The 25,940-nt window shown below is 47.6% G+C and overlaps 1 protein-coding gene and 16 non-coding genes across 17 annotated transcripts; all 17 read right to left on the reverse strand.

Annotated features, from left to right (window-relative positions):
- Positions 1-69: 69 nt before the first annotated feature.
- Positions 70-13,327, reverse strand: LOC142563437 (uncharacterized). The gene is made up of 2 exons (XM_075673992.1): positions 12,464-13,327; positions 70-78 (listed from the first exon to the last, which is right to left on the reverse strand). The coding sequence occupies exons 1-2, from the start codon at positions 13,325-13,327 to the stop codon at positions 70-72; spliced, it is 873 nt and encodes a 290-aa protein (XP_075530107.1).
- On the reverse strand, positions 317-388 carry TRNAG-UCC (transfer RNA glycine (anticodon UCC)). Its single transcript has one exon. It is a non-coding gene; the product is annotated as a tRNA-Gly (tRNA).
- TRNAG-UCC (transfer RNA glycine (anticodon UCC)) lies at positions 5,914-5,985 on the reverse strand. Its single transcript has one exon. It is a non-coding gene; the product is annotated as a tRNA-Gly (tRNA).
- Positions 6,263-6,334, reverse strand: TRNAG-UCC (transfer RNA glycine (anticodon UCC)). Its single transcript has one exon. It is a non-coding gene; the product is annotated as a tRNA-Gly (tRNA).
- TRNAG-UCC (transfer RNA glycine (anticodon UCC)) lies at positions 6,610-6,681 on the reverse strand. The gene has a single exon. It is a non-coding gene; the product is annotated as a tRNA-Gly (tRNA).
- Positions 6,957-7,028, reverse strand: TRNAG-UCC (transfer RNA glycine (anticodon UCC)). The gene has a single exon. It is a non-coding gene; the product is annotated as a tRNA-Gly (tRNA).
- Positions 7,305-7,376, reverse strand: TRNAG-UCC (transfer RNA glycine (anticodon UCC)). Its single transcript has one exon. It is a non-coding gene; the product is annotated as a tRNA-Gly (tRNA).
- Positions 7,653-7,724, reverse strand: TRNAG-UCC (transfer RNA glycine (anticodon UCC)). Its single transcript has one exon. It is a non-coding gene; the product is annotated as a tRNA-Gly (tRNA).
- TRNAG-UCC (transfer RNA glycine (anticodon UCC)) lies at positions 8,347-8,418 on the reverse strand. Its single transcript has one exon. It is a non-coding gene; the product is annotated as a tRNA-Gly (tRNA).
- Positions 13,328-13,657: 330 nt separating the features above from the next.
- Positions 13,658-13,729, reverse strand: TRNAG-UCC (transfer RNA glycine (anticodon UCC)). The gene has a single exon. It is a non-coding gene; the product is annotated as a tRNA-Gly (tRNA).
- A 5,524-nt stretch (positions 13,730-19,253) lies between these two features.
- Positions 19,254-19,325, reverse strand: TRNAG-UCC (transfer RNA glycine (anticodon UCC)). The gene has a single exon. It is a non-coding gene; the product is annotated as a tRNA-Gly (tRNA).
- A 279-nt stretch (positions 19,326-19,604) lies between these two features.
- TRNAG-UCC (transfer RNA glycine (anticodon UCC)) lies at positions 19,605-19,676 on the reverse strand. Its single transcript has one exon. It is a non-coding gene; the product is annotated as a tRNA-Gly (tRNA).
- Positions 19,677-19,953: 277 nt separating this feature from the next.
- TRNAG-UCC (transfer RNA glycine (anticodon UCC)) lies at positions 19,954-20,025 on the reverse strand. Its single transcript has one exon. It is a non-coding gene; the product is annotated as a tRNA-Gly (tRNA).
- A 279-nt stretch (positions 20,026-20,304) lies between these two features.
- On the reverse strand, positions 20,305-20,376 carry TRNAG-UCC (transfer RNA glycine (anticodon UCC)). Its single transcript has one exon. It is a non-coding gene; the product is annotated as a tRNA-Gly (tRNA).
- A 969-nt stretch (positions 20,377-21,345) lies between these two features.
- On the reverse strand, positions 21,346-21,417 carry TRNAG-UCC (transfer RNA glycine (anticodon UCC)). Its single transcript has one exon. It is a non-coding gene; the product is annotated as a tRNA-Gly (tRNA).
- A 626-nt stretch (positions 21,418-22,043) lies between these two features.
- Positions 22,044-22,115, reverse strand: TRNAG-UCC (transfer RNA glycine (anticodon UCC)). The gene has a single exon. It is a non-coding gene; the product is annotated as a tRNA-Gly (tRNA).
- A 276-nt stretch (positions 22,116-22,391) lies between these two features.
- Positions 22,392-22,463, reverse strand: TRNAG-UCC (transfer RNA glycine (anticodon UCC)). The gene has a single exon. It is a non-coding gene; the product is annotated as a tRNA-Gly (tRNA).
- Between the last annotated feature and the right edge of the window lie 3,477 nt (positions 22,464-25,940).

The following is a 25,940-nucleotide window of genomic DNA, read 5'->3' on the forward strand; positions in this document are numbered from 1 at the left end:
TCGCTAGCGCGGCAGAAAGCCGAAACCCTCTATACCACCGACGCGTGTTTTCGGTTGTTCCAACCAGTCTTACTTCAGCTGTTATTTGCAACATGAGTGTCGACACAGCCGGAATAAAATGACGCCCAGTGCACGGAATGGATTTATTAGGCAGATGCAGAGTCTTCACATTATGGTAATCTAGGAGCTTATTTCTTTTTTTTTTCTAACGATAGAACGCCGCTTTTACCACGAATAAAAGGTCAATTTCACACATGCCAACTGATAATGTGCATAGATACGAGGAGCTGACGTGTGGGCATGTGCACAAAATATTTGCGTCGGCCGGGAATCGAACCCGGGTCAACTGCTTGGAAGTCAGCTATGCTAACCACTATACCACCGACGCGTGTTTTCGGTTGTTCCAACCAGTCTTACTTCAGTTGTTAATTGCAAAAGGAGTGTCGACACAGCCGGAATAAAATGACGCCCAGTGCACGGAATGGATTTAACAGGCAGATACATTGCCTTCGCATTATGGTAATCTAGGAGTGTATTTTTTTTTTCTAACGATACAACGCCGCTTTTACCACGAATAAAAGAGAAGGTCAATTTCACACATGCCAACTGATAATGTGCAGAGATACAAGGAGCTGACGTGTGGGCATGTGCACAAAATATTTGCGTCGGCCGGGAATCGAACCCGGGTCAACTGCTTGGAAGGCAGCTATGTTAACCACTATACCACCGACTTTTTTTTTTCTTTAATGCCAGACCTCGACATATCACAACACAAATTCCTAAATGATATAAACAAAGACCAAAGAAGCAAAAAGGGATGAATACACAAACGGAACAAGGAACAGTAATATTTACATTCGCTGCCGTCCGCTACTGTGGCACGACGTTGTCGGATTAAAATTCCTTTAGTGCTGTAAGGGGTTCAACCCTCGACAGCCACTCAGGAACAGGCTGTTGCATCTTGATCACTTCCACATACCGTTGCATGGATTAACAAAAGTACAGACGCGCCGGTCGGGCATCCGGGTCACAATGGTAACCCGCCATTCTTGCGCGCCATAAACAGTGGAGGCCCGTAAGCATGATCAGGTCGTACGGGAAACCTTCGTCGTCATATACTGGCAGAAACCTGATTCCGTGGGGATCTATAGGTAGCTCCTTTTTTAGAGTCCTTTGTAACACGTCCCAGAAAAAGACCCCTTCCCAACAGTGGATGAAGACGTGATCTATGCTTTCTGTTTTTTTTACATATAAGGCAGTTGGTTCCCCATGGCATGTAGAACCCACGTTGTTCAAGGAAGATTTTAACAGGTACAGTACCAGTGTGTAATTTAAAAAAGAACGATTTAGTGGCTGGTTGAACTGGCATCTTCTTGACCCTTTTCAATACATCTAGGCCTGGGCCTCCACTGTACGGGGCTCTGTGCATAGGTACCAGCAAAACACTGTCACATAAATCACGATATAACTTTTTCCGTTTTACACTCCACAAATATGCACTTGAAAAACGAACACGCAAAAAGGAAACACTCTGAACTATTTCCCGAAAGAAACCACGGACTGGTCCTGGCATTATTTCCGTACCTACAACGAATTCGGGAAGTGATCTTGACAGCCTCATTTGGATCACAGTGCGCAGAAATGGGTCGTTTGTATCTCGAAAGAAGGAGAATCTATTCACCAGTTGACGCAAGAAGAGGTGCGCCAACCCCAGACCACCATCCTTCACGCGCCGGAAGAGATTATCTCGGCTACATCGCTCCCAGCTCGATGCCCACACGAATACAGCGAACACGCGGTGCAGTTTCTGCACATTAATACGAGAGCACTGTAGTACCTGCATTACGTACCAGATCTTTGTCACGAGAAACATGTTGCACGCTGTAGCTCTCGCGAATATTGACAAGTAACAGGCGTTCCATCGGTCGGCTTTTTCTTTTAGTTGTTTTGTCCGCTCCTTCCAGTACTCGCTACTGTCCTTGTAGGCATCAAGGGGTGCTCCAAGGTACTTAACTGGCGTCGTGACCCAGTTTACGTTCGAAAAGTGGTCTGGTGTAGACGCCCATCTTCCATGCCAAAACCCCAAACATTTCTGCCAGTTAACGTAGCTGTTAGTGACGTTACCATACTTTTTGACGATGTTAACAGTATTCAATACACTTTGTTGTCCTTACAGCACACAGCCACATCGTCAGCGTATGCCAGTAGCTTCACTTCTGCTGATTGAAGACTAAACCCCTTAATACATTCATTTTCAATGATGGCCAGACATAGCGTTTCTATGTAGACACAAAACAGGAGTGGACTGAGTGGACAACCCTGGCGAACGGAGCGCTTCACGTTAATGGGGGCCCCCAACATCTGATTAATTATAAGTCTGGTATAGCAGCTCCGGTACGCCATGGTCACCCCTTCAGCGATTATGTGGCCAAAATTAACGTGTTCAAGGATGGTAAGCAATATGTCGTGAGAAACACAATCAAACGCCTTCTCCAAGTCTAGCTGGAGGATGGCTACTGCATCGCACATGGCGTCACAACACTCCAGCACACACTTCATTTTATGGATGTTAGTGAAAATGGTTCTTCCACGAATACCACTCGTCTGGTGTGGGCCGACTACTTCCTGAATAACTGACTGGACCCGTCGTGCCAACACCTTCATCAATATTTTGTAGTCGCAGTTAGTAAGCGCTATGGGTCTGTAGGAGGAAAGTTGCTTGAGCTTTTCGGTCTCTTCTGTTTTCGGTATTAGTACTGTATGGGACTGGCCAAAGGATGGTGGAAGTATTTTCAGTTCATAGGCTTCATTGAAAACTGCTGTTAACATAGGAGCTAGGTGGCTCTTGAACGATTTGTACCAAGCGGCACAAAGACCGTCTGGACCTGGCGACTTCCCAGGATTCAGGTCTTCGATGGCTTTCATCACTTCATGTTCTGTTAATGGTCGTTCTAAGGTTTCTTTAACCTCACTCGACAGCTGTGGGATTCGTTGCAAAAATAATTTCTTGAAATCGTGCATGTTGACAGGCCTGAATGTAAAAAGTTCTTTGTAATGCTCAAAGAAAGCACGCCCTATATTATTGTTATCCGTTAATACCACCCCTTCATATTCGATAGCCTCAATCTGCTTACGTCTCGAGTGCTTTTTTTCTAACCCCAGTGCTCTTTTCGTTGGCGTTTCCCCGCATGATAGCCTTTCTGCTCTGGCGCGCACTAGCGCACCTCGGAAGCGATCTTCGTCGAATACCTCGAGCTTCTTTTTAACGGCGCGCATATCTTGTTGATAGGCGCCAGGTTGCATGCATTCAAGCTTCGCAAATTTTTCTAGCAATGTTGTTAAATCCTTTTCTCTGGCCTTTTGTTCATATCGCAGTACGCTACTTCTTTCGATTGCCTTCAATTTAATGCTTTGCTTCAGCAACTCCCATTCCTCACCAAATTTCGTAGAACTGTCTGTTCCAAAAGAATTCAGAGCAGCCACTACATTTTCGTTAGAAGTTTCATCCCGTAACAGCTCTGCATTCAATTTCCACAGTTCCCAGACGAACTTGTTTCGTTCTTTCTTCCTGCCCACCGTGCATTTTACCAGGCAGTGGTCAGAATAAGATATGGCCGTAACTGTGTAGCACTGGCATTTTTCAACTAAATCATATGAAAGATAGATACGGTCTAAGCGTGCGTGACTTGTGCCCTGAAAGTGAGTGTAGCTTACGTCTCCGTGACCGCGAAAACATTCTGCGATATCTTCTAATTCGAATTCGTGTGTGATCTGCGCCAGGATATCACTACTTTTGTCACAAACCACGCGACGCGTAGACCTATCCTCAGCTTTCAATACGCAGTTGAAGTCGCCTACACAGGCTATCATTTTTTGCACATGTAAATGATGCTTTAAACTCAAAAAGAAATTTGCCCTCTCTTGCACAGTATTAGGCGCATAAATGCAAAACACGCGCCATTGGACATTACAATAGCTGAAGTCACAAAAGACAAGTCGACCAGAAGTACAGGAGAAGTAACCATCTATAACAAGACCAGGGAGCTTCCTCACGAACAGCACACACCCTGCCGAAGTCCCTAAGGCGTGGCTCACTACCGTATAGTAGTTATACGTGAACCTTTGCACCATGCTCCCGGTCTCCTCCTCGCCGTCTACCTTGGTTTCTTGCACGGCTAAAACGTCGAGGTCGTGGTCCACTAGTAGTCTGTAAACCTGACTCTGTTTCCTTTTGGCGGCCAGACCTCGAACGTTTAGCGTGCCGAGGCTAAGCGACGGGTTGGTAGCCATTATTGGTGAAAACCGGAGGGGAGAAGGCCCGGAGCATGGTGCTCACCTTAACGTCTAGCTGACCGCTAGACGCCTCCGTGGCCATCCGGCGGCCGTCGCCCGGGTTCCTCTTTGGTCGGCTTCGGGGTAAGCCTACGGTCAGTCTCCAGGTTCGGCTTAGGCTTGAGGGTGGAGCGCCTTCCAGGTAGCGTCTTAGCGGGTGGTGCCTCGGAGTCACCGCCGGCCTTTCCGTCGACTTTCTCCTCGTGCTGCAGGGATCTCTTGACCGGTGCCGAGACGGATTCGACGCGGGCGCTAGCAGGGGTCGCGTTGTCGTCCGCCTCTGCCTGCGTTGCATCCGTAGCTGGCTGGTGGCTCTCATTTTCTTGCGGGGCCGTCTTCACGCACTCGACTGTAGCTGCTGGTTCTTTGGGGGGAGGGATATTCCTTCCTCCTTCGGCTTGCTTGGTCGTCGCGCCGGTTTCTGCCGCCACTTTGCCGTTTCCAGCTCCCGTGGCCGCTTCCTCCGCCTCGGTCACGTCCATTACATGGTCTAACGTCGACGGCTCGCTCTCCGCCGAACCCGCGGCTACTGCGTATGAACGCACAAAGTCCGCGTCGTTGTGTCCAAAACGCCTGCACCGCGAGCAACGGGGAACCTTGCATTCACGACGAACGTGGCCAGAGCCCCGGCAGCGCAGGCACTGCATGGGACGTCCTGGGGCTACCACCAGCGCAAGCTCGCCGGCGACGCGGATCTGGTGGGGCAGGTCGTCGACTTTCATTCCTGCCTTCAGCTGCAGCAGCACTGCTCGGGTCGTCGAGCCCTTGTCGGAAACGCCATCCACTCGCCAGCGCTCCCGGGTCACTTCCGTCACCTTGCCGAAGGAGGCCAGCGCGGTCTTGACGTCTTCGTCGTCCACCCCATGCAGAAGCCAGTGGATACGAAGCTTCACCTGTTGTTCCTTGGGGTCGATGACCAGGCAGCGACGCCCCTTCACCTGCAGCTCCTTTAGGGCTGCCACCTTTTCGGCAGCCACCGGCTGTCTTCATCGTCACCGCCCATACATGGTTGATTTGGTATGCTCCAAGGGCGACGACGCCAGAGAGCATACCAACAGCTTGAAGCGCGTCTCGAAAATCTTCTACACGAAACGGGCGAACACGAGCGTCGCCGTGCAAAAAAACTGTGTTCAAAACAATACGTCCTGTAGGTAGGCGAGGCAAAATTATTTGGTAATCTTTATCTTCTTCCGTCGAAAGCCCGTTGCCGCGGCTAACAGCCGCATATGCCGCTCCATTGGAGCCCATGATCCCGCGATCCGTTCAGCTCGGGAGCCGGAAGCAGAATCCTATACCACCGACGCGTGTTTTCGGTTGTTCCAACCAGTCTTACTTCAGTTGTTAATTGCAAAAAGAGTGTCGACAGAGCCGGAATAAAATGACGCCCAGTGCACGGAATGGATTTATTAGGCAGATGCAGGGTCTTCGCATTATGGTAATCTAGGAGTGTATTTCTTTTCTTTTTCTAACGATAGAACGCTGCTTTTACCACGAATAAAAGAAAAGGTCAATTTCACACATGCCAACTGATATTGTGCATAGATACGAGGAGCTGACGTGTGGGCATGTGCACAAAACATTTGCGTCGGCCGGGAATCGAACCCGGGTCAACTGCTTGGAAGGCAGCTATGCTAACCACTATACCACCGACGCGTGTTTTCGGTTGTTCCAACCAGTCTTACTTCAGTTGTTAATTGCAAAAAGAGTGTCGACACAGCCGGAATAAAATGACGCCCAGTGCACGGAATGGATTTATTTGGCAGATGCAGGGTCTTCGCATTATGGTAATCTAGGAGTGTATTTCTTTTCTTTTTCTAACGATGGAACGCCGCTTTCACCACGAATAAAAGAAAAGGTCAATTTCACACATGGCAACTGATAATGTGCATAGATACGAGGAGCTGACGTGTAGGCATGTGCACAAAATATTTGCGTCGGCCGGGAATCGAACCCGGGTCAACTGCTTGGAAGGCAGCTATGCTAACCACTATACCACCGACGCGTGTTTTCGGTTGTTCCAACCAGTCTTACTTCAGTTGTTAATTGCAAAAAGAGTGTCGACACAGCCGGAATAAAATGACGCCCAGTGCACGGAATGGATTTATTAGGCAGATGCAGGGTCTTCGCATTATGGTAATCTAGGAGTGTATTTCTTTTTTTTCTAACGATAGAACGCCGCATTTACCACGAATAAAAGAAAAGGTCAATTTCACACATGCCAACTGATAATGTGCATAGATACGAGGAGCTGACGTGTGGGCATGTGCACAAAATATTTGCGTCGGCCGGGAATCGAACCCGGGTCAACTGCTTGGAAGGCAGCTATGCTAACCACTATACCACCGACGCGTGTTTTCGGTTGTTCCAACCAGTCTTACTTCAGTTGTTAATTGCAAAAAGAGTGTCGACACAGCCGGAATAAAATGACGCCCAGTGCACGGAATGGATTTATTAGGCAGATGCAGGGTCTTCGCATTATGGTAATCTAGGAGTGTATTTCTGTTTTTTCTAACGATAGAACGCCGCTTTTACCACGAATAAAAGAAAAGGTCAATTTCACACATGCCAACTGATAATGTGCATAGATACGAGGAGCTGACGTGTGGGCATGTGCACAAAATATTTGCGTCGGCCGGGAATCGAACCCGGGTCAACTGCTTGGAAGGCAGCTATGCTAACCACTATACCACCGACGCGTGTTTTCGGTTGTTCCAACCAGTCTTACTTCAGTTGTTAATTGCAAAAAGAGTGTCGACACAGCCGGAATAAAATGACGCCCAGTGCACGGAATGGATTTATTAGGCAGATGCAGGGTCTTCGCATTATGGTAATCTAGGAGTGTATTTCTTTTTTTTTCTAACGATGGAACGCCGCTTTCACCACGAATGAAAGAAAAGCTAAATTTCACACATGGCAACTGATAATGTGCATAGATACGAGGAGCTGACGTGTAGGCATGTGCACAAAATATTTGCGTCGGCCGGGAATCGAACCCGGGTCAACTGCTTGGAAGGCAGCTATGCTAACCACTATACCACCGACGCGTGTTTTCGGTTGTTCCAACCAGTCTTACTTCAGTTGTTAATTGCAAAAAGAGTGTCGACACAGCCGGAATAAAATGACGCCCAGTGCAGGGAATGGATTTATTAGGCAGATGCAGGGTCTTCGCATTATGGTAATCTAGGAGTGTATTTCTTTTTTTTTCTAACGATAGAACGCCGCATTTACCACGAATAAAAGAAAAGGTCAATTTCACACATGCCAACTGATAATGTGCATAGATACGAGGAGCTGACGTGTGGGCATGTGCACAAAATATTTGCGTCGGCCGGGAATCGAACCCGGGTCAACTGCTTGGAAGGCAGCTATGCTAACCACTATACCACCGACGCGTGTTTTCGGTTGTTCCAACCAGTCTTACTTCAGTTGTTAATTGCAAAAAGAGTGTCGACACAGCCGGAATAAAATGACGCCCAGTGCACGGAATGGATTTATTAGGCAGATGCAGGGTCTTCGCATTATGGTAATCTAGGAGTGTATTTCTTTTTTTTCTAACGATAGAACGCCGCATTTACCACGAATAAAAGAAAAGGTCAATTTCACACATGCCAACTGATAATGTGCATAGATACGAGGAGCTGACGTGTGGGCATGTGCACAAAATATTTGCGTCGGCCGGGAATCGAACCCGGGTCAACTGCTTGGAAGGCAGCTATGCTAACCACTATACCAGCGACGCGTGTTTTCGGTTGCTCCAACCAGTCTTACTTCAGTTGTTAATTGCAAAAAGAGTGTCGACACAGCCGGAATAAAATGACGCCCAGTGCACGGAACGGATTTATTAGGCAGATGCAGGGTCTTCGCATTATGGTAATCTAGGAGTGTATTTCTTTTTTTTCTAACTATAGAACGCCGCTTTTACCACGAATAAAAGAAAAGGTCAATTTCACACATGCCAACTGATAATGTGCATAGATACGAGGAGCTGACGTGTAGGCATGTGCACAAAATATTTGCGTCGGCCGGGAATCGAACCCGGGTCAACTGCTTGGAAGGCAGCTATGCTAACCACTATACCACCGTCGCTTTTTTTTTTCTTTATTGCCTGCTTAGACATTAACACACACAAAAAAAACAAATCCATATACACAGTGCACCCACATCACATCAGGTGGGATGGTCGCTAAAATTTCTTGAGGCACACCAGCTCATCAAGGATGCTAACCCAGTCTGGGGTTTCGCTTTGTGCACGATACACTTCTCGTAATAGTGACATACTTTCAATGAAGTTCTCTCGCGCAGAGCACACATTCACATCAGCATGACGTACAGCCATTCTTGTTTTCCACAAACTGTGGAGACCCAGCAACGTGAACATGTCGAACGGTGGCCCGTCATCGCTTTCAACTGGAAGGAACCGAATTCCATAGGGGTTTATGGGGAGTTCTTTTTTAAGAGTGCGCTGCAAGATGTCCCAGTGAAAGACAGCGTCCCAACACTCAATGAAGGCGTGTTCAATTGTTTCAGGCTTTTTACACAGCCGGCAATCGGTAGTCCAGGGTACGAATATTCCTTTCTGTTCTAGCCATACTTTAACGGGGAGGGTGTTCGTGTGTAGGTGGAAAAAGAAAGTTTTCGCAGCAGGTCTTACAGGCATCCTTTTGACTCGTTTCAGCACATCTTTTCCTGGGCCTCCACAATAAACACTCCTATACAGTGGGATAGGTAACATACTGTCAACTAAATCTGCGTACAGTTTCTTTCTTCTCACTGAGCACAAGTACTCCAGCGAAAAACGTGCGCAGAGTATTCTAAAAGATGCAACGACTTCACGATAGTACCCAGTCGCTCTAGTGATAGCACTAGATGTGGACACAACAAATTCAGGCAGTTCTGTTGCCATTTTCGCCTGAATGACCGTACGGAGGAAAACATTTCTTTCATCTCGCAGGAAGATGAACCGCGATACGATCTGTCTAATGAACAAGTGTGAGAGCCCAAGGCCCCCATTTCGAACTGTGCGAAAATGATTTGTTCGACTGGATCGCTCCCAAGTGGAGTTCCAGATGAAGGTAGCAAACACTCGATGCATTTTTTGAACGTTTACACGAGACATGAACATTACTTGCAGTATGTACCAAACTTTGGCAATTAAAAATATATTGCAAGCTGAAGCACGTGCAAACACTGACAATCCCCGGCCCTGCCATCCTTTTATCTTTTCTTTCATTGATTCTATTTGGCCGGTCCACAACTGTGTCGAGTCCCGATAGTGCTCAAGTGGCACTCCTAGATACAGTGGAGGCACTGTAGTCCACTGCATACCGGCGAATTTTGTGGGTGTCGCGTCCCAGCTTCCATGCCATATCCCAACACTTTTTTCGAAGTTTATCTGGGCACCAGTGTACCTACAAAAGGATCTTGCAAGGCGGACAGCCTCGACCACGCTTTCCCTGTCTTCACAAAAGACGGCGACGTCATCTGCATAAGCTAGCATTTTAACTTCTGCGGCGTGCAGCCTAAAACCACGAATGTTTTCATTCCGTATGACTGCCATACAAAAGGGTTCGAGGTACAGGGCAAAAAGCAAGGGAGACAAGGGACAGCCTTGCCGTACAGACGAGCGGAGTGGCACCCGCGAACTAAGACACTTATTAACTATAAGCTGCATGTAACAGTCTTCATAAGCCATTTTAACGCCATCTACAATGACGCTCCCAACATTACAGTACTGCAGTATAGCGAAAAGCACCTCATGTGACACCCGGTCGAACGCCTTCGCAAGGTCTAGCTGCAACATGGCCACCCGACCCCCAATGGCATCGCAACATTCAAGCACATTCCTTGCAATGTGGGTGTTCGTGAAAATGGTGCGGCCTTTAATGCCACACGTCTGGTGTGGCCCTACAAGCTGCTGAATCACGCTTTGAAATCGTCGAGCCAGTACTTTCATAAATATTTTGTAATCTGTGTTGGTCAGACTTATCGGTCTGTATGAACTTACTGAAAGGAGCTTTTCCCGTTCATCGGTTTTCGGAATTAATACTATGTGCGAAGTCTGGAATGAGGGTGGTACTTTTTTAAATTCATACGCCTCTGAGAGTAGTCGGTGCAATATACACGCAAACTCCTGACTGAATGCCTTGTAAAAAGCGGCGCCTAGGCCGTCCGGCCCTGGCGATTTGCCTGATGGCAGTTCTTCTATCGCCCTTTCAATCTCGGACACAGCTATTGGTCTCTCAAGACTTTCTCTAACGTCGTCATCCAACCTTGGCATCTCGCTCATGAATTCACTCTCGAAGGCCAGTCCAGAAGGAGTCACATTGCCGAACAATTCGCGATAGTGTTCCACAAAAGCTTTCTCAATCGACGAAGCGTCTGACGTCACCTCGTTTTGAAGACGTATCTGTAGGATCTCATTTCTTGACGCGTGACGCTTTTCATCGCTCATTGCCCGTTTGTTTGGTATCTCACCCATCCATAGGCGTTCGCTTCTAGCGCGTATAACTGCTGCTTTGTATCGCTCGGCGTCGATAACTTCAAGCTCGTGTCTTACTTTCTTTACGTTTTCAGCTAATAGATCGTGACCCGCATTTTGTGCGCTTGACAGATATTCTAGCTGTCTTTGCAGCTCTCTTTGTTTCTGTAATTTATCGTGCTGAAGGCTGCTTCCTCTTTCTATTGCAATGAACTTAACTTGAATCTTAAATTCCTCCCATGTGGCAGTAAAATATTCACCCTCATTTGTCATCAACTCTGTTATCTTTTCCTTAACTCTGCGCACAAATGGTTCATCATCAAGCAGCTTTTCGTTGAATTTCCACATGTTCCAGTTGAATCGTGTTCTTTTAACTTTTTCCCCAATCGAGAAGCTTACCAGGCTATGGTCCGTGAACGATTGCGGTGCGACGTTATAACTATTACAAAGGGTGATCAAGTCGTCAGAAACATACACTCTGTCCAGCCTTGCTCGGCTATTTCGCTGAATGTGCGTGTACTGCGGAATCATACCATCAGTGAGGACTAGGCCCACATCTTCTAAGTTGGGGTCTTCAATTAGTCTGCTCAAAAGGAGAGCACTTTTATCGCGAACCCTTTCCCTTTTTAGTCGGTCTTCCGGAGAACACACACAGTTAAAATCACCAAGTAATATGACAAAGCGATCACATTTTAGATATTGCTCGATACATTCAAAAAACAAAAATCGATCATTCACATTGTTTGGCGCATAAACGCATACGAGCCGCCACAAATCGTGGGAAAAAGAAAAATCTACAATAAGCAAGCGGCCAGTTTCAGAAACAGTTACACTTTCTTCAATAATACCAGCACTCTTCCGTATTAACAACGCACATCCGCCTGATGTGCCATTCGCATGGCACACGCACACATTGTAATGCGCCGTGAAAGGCGTCACCATGCGATCGGTCTGCTCTTGGGTTTCGACCTTAGTTTCTTGTAAGGCAACTACATCGAGTTCCTTCTCCATACACAAGCGGCTAAGTTGATACTGCCTCCTTCGCGCTCCAAGGCCACGGACATTTAACGTGGCAACTCTCAGTGCTCTCTCTAGTTTCACCGCCATTTATCTGCAAAAGCAAGCCGATCGCACGGTGTCGCTGAAGAACAAGCGATCCAGACACACTGTAGAAAAATTTGCATGCATAACTTTTGCACTGAAAACCGCTCGATCCACACGCGTACCTTTAGAGCGTACGCGAAGCCCGATTCCAAAAAGGACGCCATCTCTTCACGACGTTAGTCGGGGCGCCCCAGTAGGCGCCGAGTCCTACTTAGGCGGTTTTGCCGCCGGCCGTCTGTCCGGCGGGATGTTTGGCTTCGGGCGCACGGGCACACGACGACCCGCCTGCGCTTTTGGCGGCGGCTCGTCTTTGGCCCCGTTGTCAAGGTTGCCGTCCAGGCTGCCGTCCAGGTTGCCGGTCGAGTCCCTCGCTCTTTTCATAGCCACATTGCTTGCACTCGATTCTTCGACGTCCATCAAGGGAGTTGCCGGTCCGTGCTACGTGGCGGCCTCCTCGGCAGTGGCGGATTTTGCGGCCGATTCTTCTTTGGCTCCTTCGTCGCATGGCCTTTGCACTGCATCTTTCGGGCTCGTAGGCAGCACATTTACCACCTTCGTGGCTTTAGCAGCCGCCACATAAGGTGTTGCAACTATGTCCGCCGGTGGTACTAGCACGCGGGAAGCCTCATCAACGTCAGCCTCATCCATTAACAGGTCAGCCACGTCCTCTCGAAGCGCAGGTCCTGCGACGGATGCGTAAGTCTTAACACATTCCGTATCCTGGTGGCCGTAGCGACGGCATACTGCACATTTCGGGACGCGGCAGTCACGTCGGACATGTCCGGTGTTTCGGCACTTCAGGCAAAGGGGTGCTCTGCCCGGTACCACAACTAGGGTCTGCTCACCAGCTACACGAAGTTGATGGGGCAGGTCTTCTACGGTCATACCCGTCTTCAGAACCAGGGACACCGCCCGTGTCGACGATGCTTTATCTTGAACTCCTTGAGCACGCCACTTTTCACGGAAAACGTCCGTGACCTTTCCGAACGGTAACAGGGCTGTCCGTATATCCTCGTCCGACACGTTATGAAGCATCCAATGCAACTTCAGCCGCACGGCCTGATTGGCAGGATCAACGACAATGCACCGATGTTCATTCACCTTGAGGTTCTTGGCGCTTGAAAGCTTTTTCGCGCCTTCGTCGCTCTTGAAAGTAACCGCCCAAACGTGGCTCATCTGATACGCCCCTAGGGCGATGACATCGGCAAGTAGGCCTAAGCTAGCCAACGCATCTCGGAAATGTTCCACACGATACGGCCTGGCACGCACATCCGCATGCAGAAAAACTGTATTTAAAACTATCCGACCTGTCGGCAATTGAGGCAGCAAATCTTGGTATTCCGGGTCTTCTGAGGCAAAACTCCTGGTACCGCGGCCCTGCTGGGCCGCTGAAGCCGCTCCTACGGAGCTCATGATCGGCACGTCCGCTCGCTAGCGCGGCAGAAAGCCGAAACCCTCTATACCACCGACGCGTGTTTTCGGTTGTTCCAACCAGTCTTACTTCAGCTGTTATTTGCAACAAGGGTGTCGACACAGCCGGAATAAAATGACGCCCAGTGCACGGAATGGATTTATTAGGCAGATGCAGAGTCTTCACATTATGGTAATCTAGGAGTTTATTTCTTTTTTTTTCTAACGATAGAACGCCGCTTTTACCACGAATAAAAGGTCAATTTCACACATGCCAACTGATAATGTGCATAGATACGAGGAGCTGACGTGTGGGCATGTGCACAAAATATTTGCGTCGGCCGGGAATCGAACCCGGGTCAACTGCTTGGAAGTCAGCTATGCTAACCACTATACCACCGACGCGTGTTTTCGGTTGTTCCAACCAGTCTTACTTCAGTTGTTAATTGCAAAAGGAGTGTCGACACAGCCGGAATAAAATGACGCCCAGTGCACGGAATGGATTTAACAGGCAGATACATTGCCTTCGCATTATGGTAATCTAGGAGTGTATTTTTTTTTTCTAACGATACAACGCCGCTTTTACCACGAATAAAAGAGAAGGTCAATTTCACACATGCCAACTGATAATGTGCAGAGATACAAGGAGCTGACGTGTGGGCATGTGCACAAAATATTTGCGTCGGCCGGGAATCGAACCCGGGTCAACTGCTTGGAAGGCAGCTATGTTAACCACTATACCACCGACTTTTTTTTTTCTTTATTGCCAGACCTCGACATATCACAACACAAATTCCTAAATGATATAAACAAAGACCAAAGAAGCAAAAAGGGATGAATACACAAACGGAACAAGGAACAGTAATATTTACATTCGCTGCCGTCCGCTACTGTGGCACGACGTTGTCGGATTAAAATTCCTTTAGTGCTGTAAGGAGTTCAACCCTCGACAGCCACTCAGGAACAGGCTGTTGCATCTTGATCACTTCCACATACCGTTGCATGGATTAACAAAAGTACAGACGCGCCGGTCGGGCATCCGGGTCACAATGGTAACCCGCCATTCTTGCGCGCCATAAACAGTGGAGGCCCGTAAGCATGATCAGGTCGTACGGGAAACCTTCGTCGTCATATACTGGCAGAAACCTGATTCCGTGGGGATCTATAGGTAGCTCCTTTTTTAGAGTCCTTTGTAACACGTCCCAGAAAAAGACCCCTTCCCAACAGTGGATGAAGACGTGATCTATGCTTTCTGTTTTTTTTACATATAAGGCAGTTGGTTCCCCATGGCACGTAGAACCCACGTTGTTCAAGGAAGATTTTAACAGGTACAGTACCAGTGTGTAATTTAAAAAAGAACGATTTAGTGGCTGGTTGAACTGGCATCTTCTTGACCCTTTTCAATACATCTAGGCCTGGGCCTCCACTGTACGGGGCTCTGTGCATAGGTACCAGCAAAACACTGTCACATAAATCACGATATAACTTTTTCCGTTTTACACTCCACAAATATGCACTTGAAAAACGAACACGCAAAAAGGAAACACTCTGAACTATTTCCCGAAAGAAACCACGGACTGGTCCTGGCATTATTTCCGTACCTACAACGAATTCGGGAAGTGATCTTGACAGCCTCATTTGGATCACCGTGCGCAGAAATGGGTCGTTTGTATCTCGAAAGAAGGAGAATCTATTCACCAGTTGACGCAAGAAGAGGTGCGCCAACCCCAGACCACCATCCTTCACGCGCCGGAAGAGATTATCTCGGCTACATCGCTCCCAGCTCGATGCCCACACGAATACAGCGAACACGCGGTGCAGTTTCTGCACATTAATACGAGAGCACTGTAGTACCTGCATTACGTACCAGATCTTTTTCACGAGAAACATGTTGCACGCTGTAGCTCTCGCGAATATTGACAAGTAACAGGCGTTCCATCGGTCGGCTTTTTCTTTTAGTTGTTTTGTCCGCTCCTTCCAGTACTCGCTACTGTCCTTGTAGGCATCAAGGGGTGCTCCAAGGTACTTAACTGGCGTCGTGACCCAGTTTACGTTCGAAAAGTGGTCTGGTGTAGACGCCCATCTTCCATGCCAAAACCCCAAACATTTCTGCCAGTTAACGTAGCTGTTAGTGACGTTACCAAACTTTTTGACGATGTTAACAGTATTCAATACACTTTGTTGTCCTTACAGCACACAGCCACATCGTCAGCGTATGCCAGTAGCTTCACTTCTGCTGATTGAAGACTAAACCCCTTAATACATTCATTTTCAATGATGGCCAGACATAGCGTTTCTATGTAGACACAAAACAGGAGTGGACTGAGTGGACAACCCTGGCGAACGGAGCGCTTCACGTTAATGGGGGCCCCCAACATCTGATTAATTATAAGTCTGGTATAGCAGCTCCGGTACGCCATGGTCACCCCTCCAGCGATTATGTGGCCAAAATTAACGTGTTCAAGGATGGTAAGCAATATGTCGTGAGAAACACAATCAAACGCCTTCTCCAAGTCTAGCTGGAGGATGGCTACTGCATCGCACATGGCGTCACAACACTCCAGCACACACTTCATTTTATGGATGTTAGTGAAAATGGTTCTTCCTCGAATACCACACGTCTGGTGTGGGCCGACTACTTCCTGAATAACTGACTGGACCCGTCGGGCCAACACCTTCATCAATATTTTGTAGTCGCAGTTAGTAAGCGCTATGGGTCTGTAGGAGGAAAGTTGCTTGAGCTTTTCGGTCTCTTCTGTTTTCGGTATTAGTACTGTATGGGACTGGCCAAAGGATGGTGGAAGTATTTTCAGTTCATATGCTTCATTGAAAACTGCTGTTAACATAGGAGCTAGGTGGCTCTTGAACGATTTGTACCAAGCGGCACAAAGACCGTCTGGACCTGGCGACTTCCCAGGATTCAGGTCTTCGATGGCTTTCATCACTTCATGTTCTGTTAATGGTCGTTCTAAGGTGTCTTTAACCTCACTCGACAGCTGTGGGATTCGTTGCAAAAATAATTTCTTGAAATCGTACATGTTGACAGGCCTGAATGTAAAAAGTTCTTTGTAATGCTCAAAGAAAGCACGCTCTATATTATTGTTATCCGTTAATACCACCCCTTCATATTCGATAGCCTCAATCTGCTTACGTCTCGAGTACTTTTTTTCTAACCCCAGTGCTCTTTTCGTTGGCGTTTCCCCGCATGATAGCCTTTCTGCTCTGGCGCGCACTAGCGCACCTCGGAAGCGATCTTCGTCGAATACCTCGAGCTTCTTCTTAACGGCGCGCATATCTTGTTGATAGGCGCCAGGTTGCATGCATTCAAGCTTCGCAAATTTTTCTAGCAATGTTGTTAAATCCTTTTCTCTGGCCTTTTGTTCATATCGCAGTACGCTACTTCTTTCAATTGCCTTCAATTTAATGCTTTGCTTCAGCAACTCCCATTCCTCACCAAATTTCGTAGAACTGTCTGTTCCAAAAGAATTCAGAGCAGCCACTACATTTTCGTTAAAAGTTTCATCCCGTAACAGCTCTGCATTCAATTTCCACAGTTCCCAGACGAACTTGTTTCGTTCTTTCTTCCTGCCCACCGTCCATTTCACCAGGCAGTGGTCAGAATATGATATGGCCGTAACTGTGTAGCACTGGCATTTTTCAACTAAATCATATGAAAGATAGATACGGTCTAAGCGTGCGTGACTTGTGCCCTGAAAGTGAGTGTAGCTTACGTCTCCGTGACCGCGAAAACATTCTGCGATATCTTCTAATTCGAATTCGTGTGTGATCTGCGCCAGGATATCACTACTTTTGTCACAAACCACGCGACGCATAGACCTATCCTCAGCTTTCAATACGCAGTTGAAGTCGCCTACACAGGCTATCATTTTTTGCACATGTAAATGATGCTTTAAACTCAAAAAGAAATTTGCCCTCTCTTGCACAGTATTAGGCGCATAAATGCAAAACACGCGCCATTGGACATTACAATAGCTGAAGTCACAAAAGACAAGTCGACCAGAAGTACAGGAGAAGTAACCATCTATAACAAGACCAGGGAGCTTCCTCACGAACAGCACACACCCTGCCGAAGTCCCTAAGGCGTGGCTCACTACCGTATAGTAGTTATACGTGAACCTTTGCACCATGCTCCCGGTCTCCTCCTCGCCGTCTACCTTGGTTTCTTGCACGGCTAAAACGTCGAGGTCGTGGTCCACTAGTAGTCTGTAAACCTGACTCTGTTTCCTTTTGGCGGCCAGACCTCGAACGTTTAGCGTGCCGAAGCGAAGCGACGGGTTGCTAGCCATTATTGGTGAAAACCGGAGGGGAGAAGGCCCGGAGCATGGTGCTCACCTTAACGTCTAGCTGACCGCTAGACGCCTCCGTGGCCATCCGGCGGCCGTCGCCCGGGTTCCTCTTTGGTCGGCTTCGGGGTAAGCCTACGGTCAGTCTCCAGGTTCGGCTTGGGCTTGAGGGTGGAGCGCCTTCCAGGTAGCGTCTTAGCGGGTGGTGCCTCGGAGTCACCGCCGGCCTTTCCGTCGACTTTCTCCTCGTGCTGCAGGGATCTCTTGACCGGTGTCGAGACGGATTCGACGCGGGCGCTAGCAGGGGTCGCGTTGTCGTCCGCCTCTGCCTGCGTTGCATCCGTAGCTGGCTGGTGGCTCTCATTTTCTTGCGGGGCCGTCTTCACGCTCTCGACTGTAGCTGCTGGTTCTTTGGGGGGAGGGATATTCCTTCCTCCTTCGGCTTGCTTGGTCGTCGTGCCGGTTTCTGCCGCCACTTTGCCGTTTCCAGCTCCCGTGGCCGCTTCCTCCGCCTCGGTCACGTCCATTACATGGTCTAACGTCGACGGCTCGCTCTCCGCCGAACCCGCGGCTACTGCGTATGAGCGCACACAGTCCGCGTCGTTGTGTCCAAAAAGCCTGCACCGTGAGCAACGGGGAACCTTGCATTCGCGACGAACGTGGCCAGAGCCCCGGCAGCGCAGGCACTGCATGGGACGTCCTGGGGCTACCACCAGCGCAAGCTCGCCGGCGACGCGGATCTGGTGGGGCAGGTCGTCGACTTTCATTCCTGCCTTCAGCTGCAGCAGCACTGCTCGGGTCGTCGAGCCCTTGTCGGAAACGCCAACCACTCGCCAGCGCTCCCGGGTCACTTCCGTCACCTTGCCGAAGGAGGCCAGCGCGGTCTTGACGTCTTCGTCGTCCACCCCATGCAGAAGCCAGTGGATACGAAGCTTCACCTGTTGTTCCTTGGGGTCGATGACCAGGCAGCGACGCCCCTTCACCTGCAGCTCCTTCAGGGCCGCCAGCTTTTCGGCAGCCTCGGCTGTCTTCATCGTCACCGCCCATACATGGTTGATTTGGTATGCTCCAAGGGCGACGACGCCAGAGAGCATACCAACAGCTTGAAGCGCGTCTCGAAAATCTTCTACACGAAACGGGTGAACACGAGCGTCGCCGTGCAAAAAAACTGTGTTCAAAACAATACGTCCTGTAGGTAGGCGAGGCAAAATAATCTGGTAATCTTTATCTTCTTCCGTCGAAAGCCTGTTGCCGCGGCTAACAGCCGCATATGCCGCTCCATTGGAGCCCATGATCCCGCGATCCGTTCAGCTCGGGAGCCGGAAGCAGAATCCTATACCACCGACGCGTGTTTTCGGTTGTTCCAACCAGTCTTACTTCAGCTGTTAATTGCAAAAAGAGTGTCGACACAGCCGGAATAAAATGACGCCTAGCGCACGCAATGGATTTAACAGGCAGATGGATTGCCTTCGCATTATGGTAATCTAGGAGTGTATTTCTTTTTTTTTTCTACGGATAGAACGCCGCTTTTACCACGAATGAAAGAAAAGGTCAATTTCACACATGGCAACTGATAATGTGCATAGATACGAGGAGCTGACGTGTGGCCATGTGCACAAAATATTTGCGTCGGCCGGGAATCGAACCCGGGTCAACTGCTTGGAAGGCAGCTATGCTAACCACTATACCACCGACGCGTGTTTTCGGTTGTTCCAACCAGTCTTACTTCACTTCTTAATTGCAAAAAGAGTGTCGACACAGCCGGAATAAAATGACGCCCAGCGCACGCAATGGATTTAGCAGGCAGATGCATTGCCTTCGCATTATGGTAATCTAGGAGTGTATTTCTTTTTTTTTTTTCTAACGATGGAACGCCGCTTTCACCACGAATAAAAGAAAAGCTCAATTTCACACATGGCAACTGATAATGTGCATAGATACGAGGAGCTGACGTGTGGCCATGTGCACAAAATATTTGCGTCGGCCGGGAATCGAACCCGGGTCAACTGCTTGGAAGGCAGCTATGCTAACCACTATACCACCGACGCGTGTTTTCGGTTGCTCCAACCAGTCTTACTTCAGTTGTTAATTGCAAAAATAGTGTCGACACAGCCGGAATAAAATGACGCCCAGTACACGCAATGGATTTAGCAGGCAGATGCATTGCCTTCGCATTATGGTAATCTAGGAGTGTATTGCTTTTTTTTTTCTAACGATGGAACGCCGCTTTCACCACGAATAAAAGAAAAGCTCAATTTCACACATGGCAACTGATAATGTGCATAGATACGAGGAGCTGACGTGTGGCCATGTGCACAAAATATTTGCGTCGGCCGGGAATCGAACCCGGGTCAACTGCTTGGAAGGCAGCTATGCTAACCACTATACCACCGACGCGTGTTTTCGGTTGTTCCAACCAGTCTTACTTCAGTTGTTAATTGCAAAAAGAGTGTCGACACAGCCGGAATAAAATGACGCCTAGCGCACGCAATGGATTTAACAGGCAGATGCATTGCCTTCGCATTATGGTAATCTAGGAGTGTATTTCTTTTTCTTTTTTCTAACGATAGAACGCCGCTTTTACCACGAATAAAAGAGAAGGTCAATTTCACACATGCCAACTGATAATGTGCATAGATACGAGGAGCTGACGTGTAGGCATGTGCACAAAATATTTGCGTCGGCCGGGAATCGAACCCGGGTCAACTGCTTGGAAGGCAGCTATGCTAACCACTATACCACCGACGCGTGTTTTCGGTTGTTCCAACCAGTCTTACTTCACTTCTTAATTGCAAAAAGAGTGTCGACACAGCCGGAATAAAATGACGCCCAGCGCACGCAATGGATTTAGCAGGCAGATGCATTGCCTTCGCATTATGGTAATCTAGGAGTGTATTGCTTTTTTTTTCTAAGGATAGAACGCCGCTTTTACCACGAATAAAAGAAAAGGTCAATTTCACACATGCCAACTGATAATGTGCATAGATACGAGGAGCTGACGTGTGGGCATGTGCACAAAATATTTGCGTCGGCCGCGAATCGAACCCGGGTCAACTGCTTGGAACGCAGCTATGCTAACCACTATACCACCGACGCGTGTTTTCGGTTGTTCCAACCAGTCTTACTTCAGTTGTTAATTGCAACAAGAGTGTCGCACAGCCGGAATAAAATGACGCCCAGCGCACGCAATGGATTTAACAGGCAGATGCATTGCCTTCGCATTATGGTAATCTAGGAGTGTATTTCTTTTTTTTCTAACGATGGAACGCCGCTTTCACCACGAATAAAAGAAAAGCTCAATTTCACACATGGCAACTGATAATGTGCATAGATACGAGGAGCTGACGTGTAGGCATGTGCACAAAATATTTGCGTCGGCCGCGAACCGAACCCGGGTCAACTGCTTGGAAGGCAGCTATGCTAACCACTATACCACCGACGCGTGTTTTCGGTTGTTCCAACCAGTCTTACTTCAGTTGTTAATTGCAAAAAGAGTGTCGACACAGCCGGAATAAAATGACGCCCAGTGCACGGAATGGATTTATTAGGCAGATGCAGGGTCTTCGCATTATGGTAATCTAGGAGTGTATTTCTTTTTTTTCTAACGATAGAACGCCGCATTTACCACGAATAAAAGAAAAGGTCAATTTCACACATGCCAACTGATAATGTGCATAGATACGAGGAGCTGACGTGTGGGCATGTGCACAAAATATTTGCGTCGGCCGGGAATCGAACCCGGGTCAACTGCTTGGAAGGCAGCTATGCTAACCACTATACCACCGACGCGTGTTTTCGGTTGTTCCAACCAGTCTTACTTCAGTTGTTAATTGCAACAAGAGTGTCGACACAGCCGGAATAAAATGACGCCTAGCGCACGCAATGGATTTAACAGGCAGATGCATTGCCTTCGCATTATGGTAATCTAGGAGTGTATTTCTTTTTTTTTTCTACGGATAGAACGCCGCTTTTACCACGAATAAAAGAAAAGGTCAATTTCACACATGCCAACTGATAATGTGCATAGATACGAGGAGCTGACGTGTGGGCATGAGCACAAAATATTTGCGTCGGCCGCGAATCGAACCCGGGTCAACTGCTTGGAACGCAGCTATGCTAACCACTATACCACCGACGCGTGTTTTCGGTTGTTCCAACCAGTCTTACTTCAGTCGTTATTTGCAACAACAGTGTCGACACAGCCGGAATAACATGACGCCCAGCGCACGGAATGGATTTAACAGGCAGATACATTGCCTTCGTACAATGGTAATGTAGGAGTGTATTTCTTTTTTTTTTCTAACGATAGAACGCCGCTTGTACCACGAATAAAAGAAAAGGTCAATTTCACACATGTCAACTGATAATGTGCATAGATACGAGGAGCTTACGTGTGGACATGTGCACAAAATATTTGTGTCGGCCGGGAATCGAACCCGGGTCAACTGCTTGGAAGGCAGCTATGCTAACCACTATACCACCGACGCGTGTTTTCGTTTGTTCCAAGCAGTCTTACTTCAGTTGTTAATTGCAACAAGAGTGTCGACACACCCGCAATAGTATGACGCCCAGTGCACGGATTGGATTTAACAGGATGGATTGCCTTCTCATTATGGTAATCTAGGAGTGTATTTCTTTTTCTTTTTTCTAACGATAGAACGCCGCTTTTACCACGAATAAAAGAGAAGGTCAATTTCACACATGCCAACTGATAATGTGCAGAGATACGAGGAGCTGACGTGTGGGCATGTGCACAAAATATTTGCGTCGGCCGGGAATCGAACCCGGGTCAACTGCTTGGAAGGCAGCTATGCTAACCACTATACCACCGACGCTTTTTTTTCCTTTATTGCCTGTTTTATAACGAATACACGATTCACAGCTATTCTCCGCTGCGATTACAAAACAAAAAAGACAGTTCAATGTGCGGGTGTACCTTGTCGATTAATTTTGGTTTAAAAAGGCTGAATGTTTCCAAGCTTTTCAAATGCTGTTAACCACTCAGGTGGTTCGCTGAGCGCTTTAAACGCTTCGCGAATGTACAATACATTTTCATCAAAATATTCTTTGGCTGGTTTAGCGTCAACATCCTCATTACGCACCGCCATTCGTGTTTTCCATACGCTGTGCATGCAGAGTAACATCACCATATCACATGGCACGCCTTCTGTCTCTTCAAACGGTAAAAAACGGATTCCAAAAGGTGTTAAAGGAAATTATTTTTTTAGTGTCCTTTGCAGAATATCGCAAAGGAAGACTGAGTCCCTGCACTCCAGAAATATGTGCTCCATTGTCTCCGGTTTCTGACATATTTGGCAATTCACACTCCAGATTATAAAGATCCCCTTCTCCTGCAGCCATGGCTTGACAGGAAGCGTGCCAGTGTGTAGCATGAAAAAAAATGTTTTTGTTGTTGCTCTTACAGGCATTTTCTTAACTCTTTTTAAGACATTCTGCTCACGCCCCAGTGCATATACTGCATGGTATATTGGTACTGGACACATGATATTAACTAAATCTCGGTATAATCGCTTTCTTGCGACTGTGTTCAGGTATTCCAAAGAAAAGTGTACTTTTAGAAAACGGAAAGAGCTTATCACTTCAAACAAAAAACCTCGGACAACCACTTGACGTATGCCATACGACGTCACAACATATTCTGGCATTGCGTCACCTAGTCGCGTCTGGATAACGCACCGCAAGAAACAATCGCTTTCGTCGCGCAAGAACATGAAACGCGACACTACTTGTTTCAAAAATAAATGCGACAAACCCAACCCTCCTTTCTGCACAGCGTGAAACAGATTCAGACGACTCGTGCGCTCCCATCCTGATCCCCACGCGAACATAGCAAAAACCCTGTGCAACTTTTGTACACACACTCGGGATATACATAAAACTCGCAACATATAAAACACTTTAGCGACAAGAAATAAATTTCAGACAGTGGCTCTCGTGAATATTGACAGATTCTTGCCTCCCCACTTCGTTGTTTGTGCTTTAGCCCGCTCAGTTTGTTCAGTCCATTGCGTCGTGGTATCGCGATAGAATTCCAAAGGAACACCAAGATAACTGGTTGGCGTATCTGTGAACGGTACTGTTTCTAACACTGCAGGCCGGCTGTCCCATTCACCGTGCCAGAAGCCTAAGCTTTTTGGCCAGCTTATGGCACTCCCCGTTAGACTGCAAAACTTTCTTGCATCCTTGACTGCCTCCCGAATGCTCTCTTGGTCAATGCAGAAAAGTGCGATGTCATCTGCGTAAGCTAGTATTTTTACTTCCTGAGTTAAAAGACGGTAGCCGCGAATGTTTTCGTTTTCTCGTACCTTCAAACAGAAAGGTTCAAGAAAAATCGCAAAAAGTAAGGGCCACAAAGGGCACCCCTGGCGCACACTGGATAATACTGGTATATTTTCGCTGAGTCTTTTATTGATTATAAGGTGAGCGGAATAGTTCTCATAAGCCATGGCTACTCCGTCCTGAATCACTTCGCCTACATTAATGTGTTTTAGCAGGGCAAGAAGTATGCTGTGAGCAACCCTGTCAAAAGCTTTTTCTAGGTCTAACTCAACCATTGCTACACATTCGAGGTTCGCATCACAGCATTCCAATATACTCCTAGCGATGTGAATATTCGACAATATTGTTCTATTCCTGATACCGCATGTACTATACCACCGACGCGTGTTTTCGGTTGTTCCAACCAGTCTTACTTCAGTTGTTATTTGCAACAAGAGTGTCGACACACCCGGAATAAAACGACGCCCAGCGCACGGAATGGATTTAACAGGCAGATGCATTGCCTTCGCATTATGGTAATCTAGGAGTGTATTTCTTTTTTTTTTCTAACGATACAACGCCGCTTTTACCACGAATAAAAGAAAAGGTCAATTTCACACATGCCAACTGATAATGTGCAGAGATACAAGGAGCTGACGTGTGGACATGTGCGCAAAATATTTGCGCCGGCCGGGAATGGAACCTGGGTTAACTGCTTGGAAGGCAGCTATGCTAACCACTATACCACCGACGCGTGTTTTCGGTTGTTCCAACCAGTCTTACTTCAGTTGTTATTTGCAACAAGAGTGTCGACACACCCGGAATAAAACGACGCCCAGCGCACGGAATGGATTTAACAGGCAGATGCATTGCCTTCGCATTATGGTAATCTAGGAGTGTATTTCTTTTTTTAGAGCGCAGCTCTTTGGCGTCCGTTCCTGGGTTTCGCGTCGTCGTCGGCGTTGTCGTCGGCCTCGTAACCAGCTCCGCCCTTATATAGCTTATATTTGCTCTATAAGCTTATAAGCTTATATTTGCGTCGGCCGGGAAGCGAACCCGGGTCAACTGCTTGGAAGGCAGCTATGCTAACCACTATACCACCGACGCGTGCTTTCGGTTTTCTTTCTTTATTTCCAATGTGACAACACAAAATAGAGAAACCAACACAAAAATCTTAAAAGCGCCAACCAGTAGCTTGTTGACGCGACATTGCTAAAAATGTTTTAATGACACTAGGTCATTAAGTACAGGATACCATGTTGGCTGTTCGTCCTGGGACTGGTACACATCTCGGATATAGGCAATGCTTTCAATGAAGTTTTCTCTTACCGATCTTACAATAGGATCTGCATGTCTGACAGCCATTCTTGTTTTCCACATGCTATGCATGCTTAATACCTTGAACATGTCATAGGGCACACCCCCGTCATTGTTAACCGCAAGAAAGTTAATTCCATATGGTGTGAGGGGCAAATCTTTTTTCAGCGTTCTCTGGAGGACGTCCCAATGAAAAATTGAATCTAAACAGTCTAGGAATATATGTGTTACTGTTTCTGGCTTGCGGCATAAAATGCAATCAACTGACCCGGGAAGAAAAAAGCCCTTTTCCTGCAGCCAGGGTTTGACTGGGAGCGTGCCACTATGGAGTTTAAAAAAGAAAGTTTTCACAGACGACCGAACCGGCATTTTTTTAACTCTCTTTAAAACATCCTTACCCGGACCGACAGAAAAAATGGCTCGATATCAAGGTACTGGAAGCATCACGTCACGGAGATCTTTGTACAATTGTTTCTTTGATACTATAATGAGATAATCAAAAGAGAAACGTACTCGAAGAATCTTGAAGGCACTTACAACTTCGCGTAGATACCCGCACAAGCCGCTTCCAGTAACGCCACAGGATGACACAATAAACTCGGGGAGAGCATTCTGCAGTCTCACTTGAAGCACTGCTCGTAAAAATGGGTCATGCTGGTCCCGCAAGAAAATAAACCTTGAGACAATCTGCCTCAGAAAAAGATGAGCTAAGCCAA

The sequence above is a fragment of the Dermacentor variabilis genome, chromosome 11, assembly GCF_050947875.1.
Source record: "Dermacentor variabilis isolate Ectoservices chromosome 11, ASM5094787v1, whole genome shotgun sequence".
NCBI classification, from domain to species: domain Eukaryota; kingdom Metazoa; phylum Arthropoda; class Arachnida; order Ixodida; family Ixodidae; genus Dermacentor; species Dermacentor variabilis.

What these genes read in the sequence shown, in the direction of transcription:
- LOC142563437 (XM_075673992.1), bottom strand. Translation starts at nt 13,327, where the DNA reads ATGAGCTCCGTAGGAGCGGCTTCAGCGGCCCAGCAGGGCCGCGGTACC.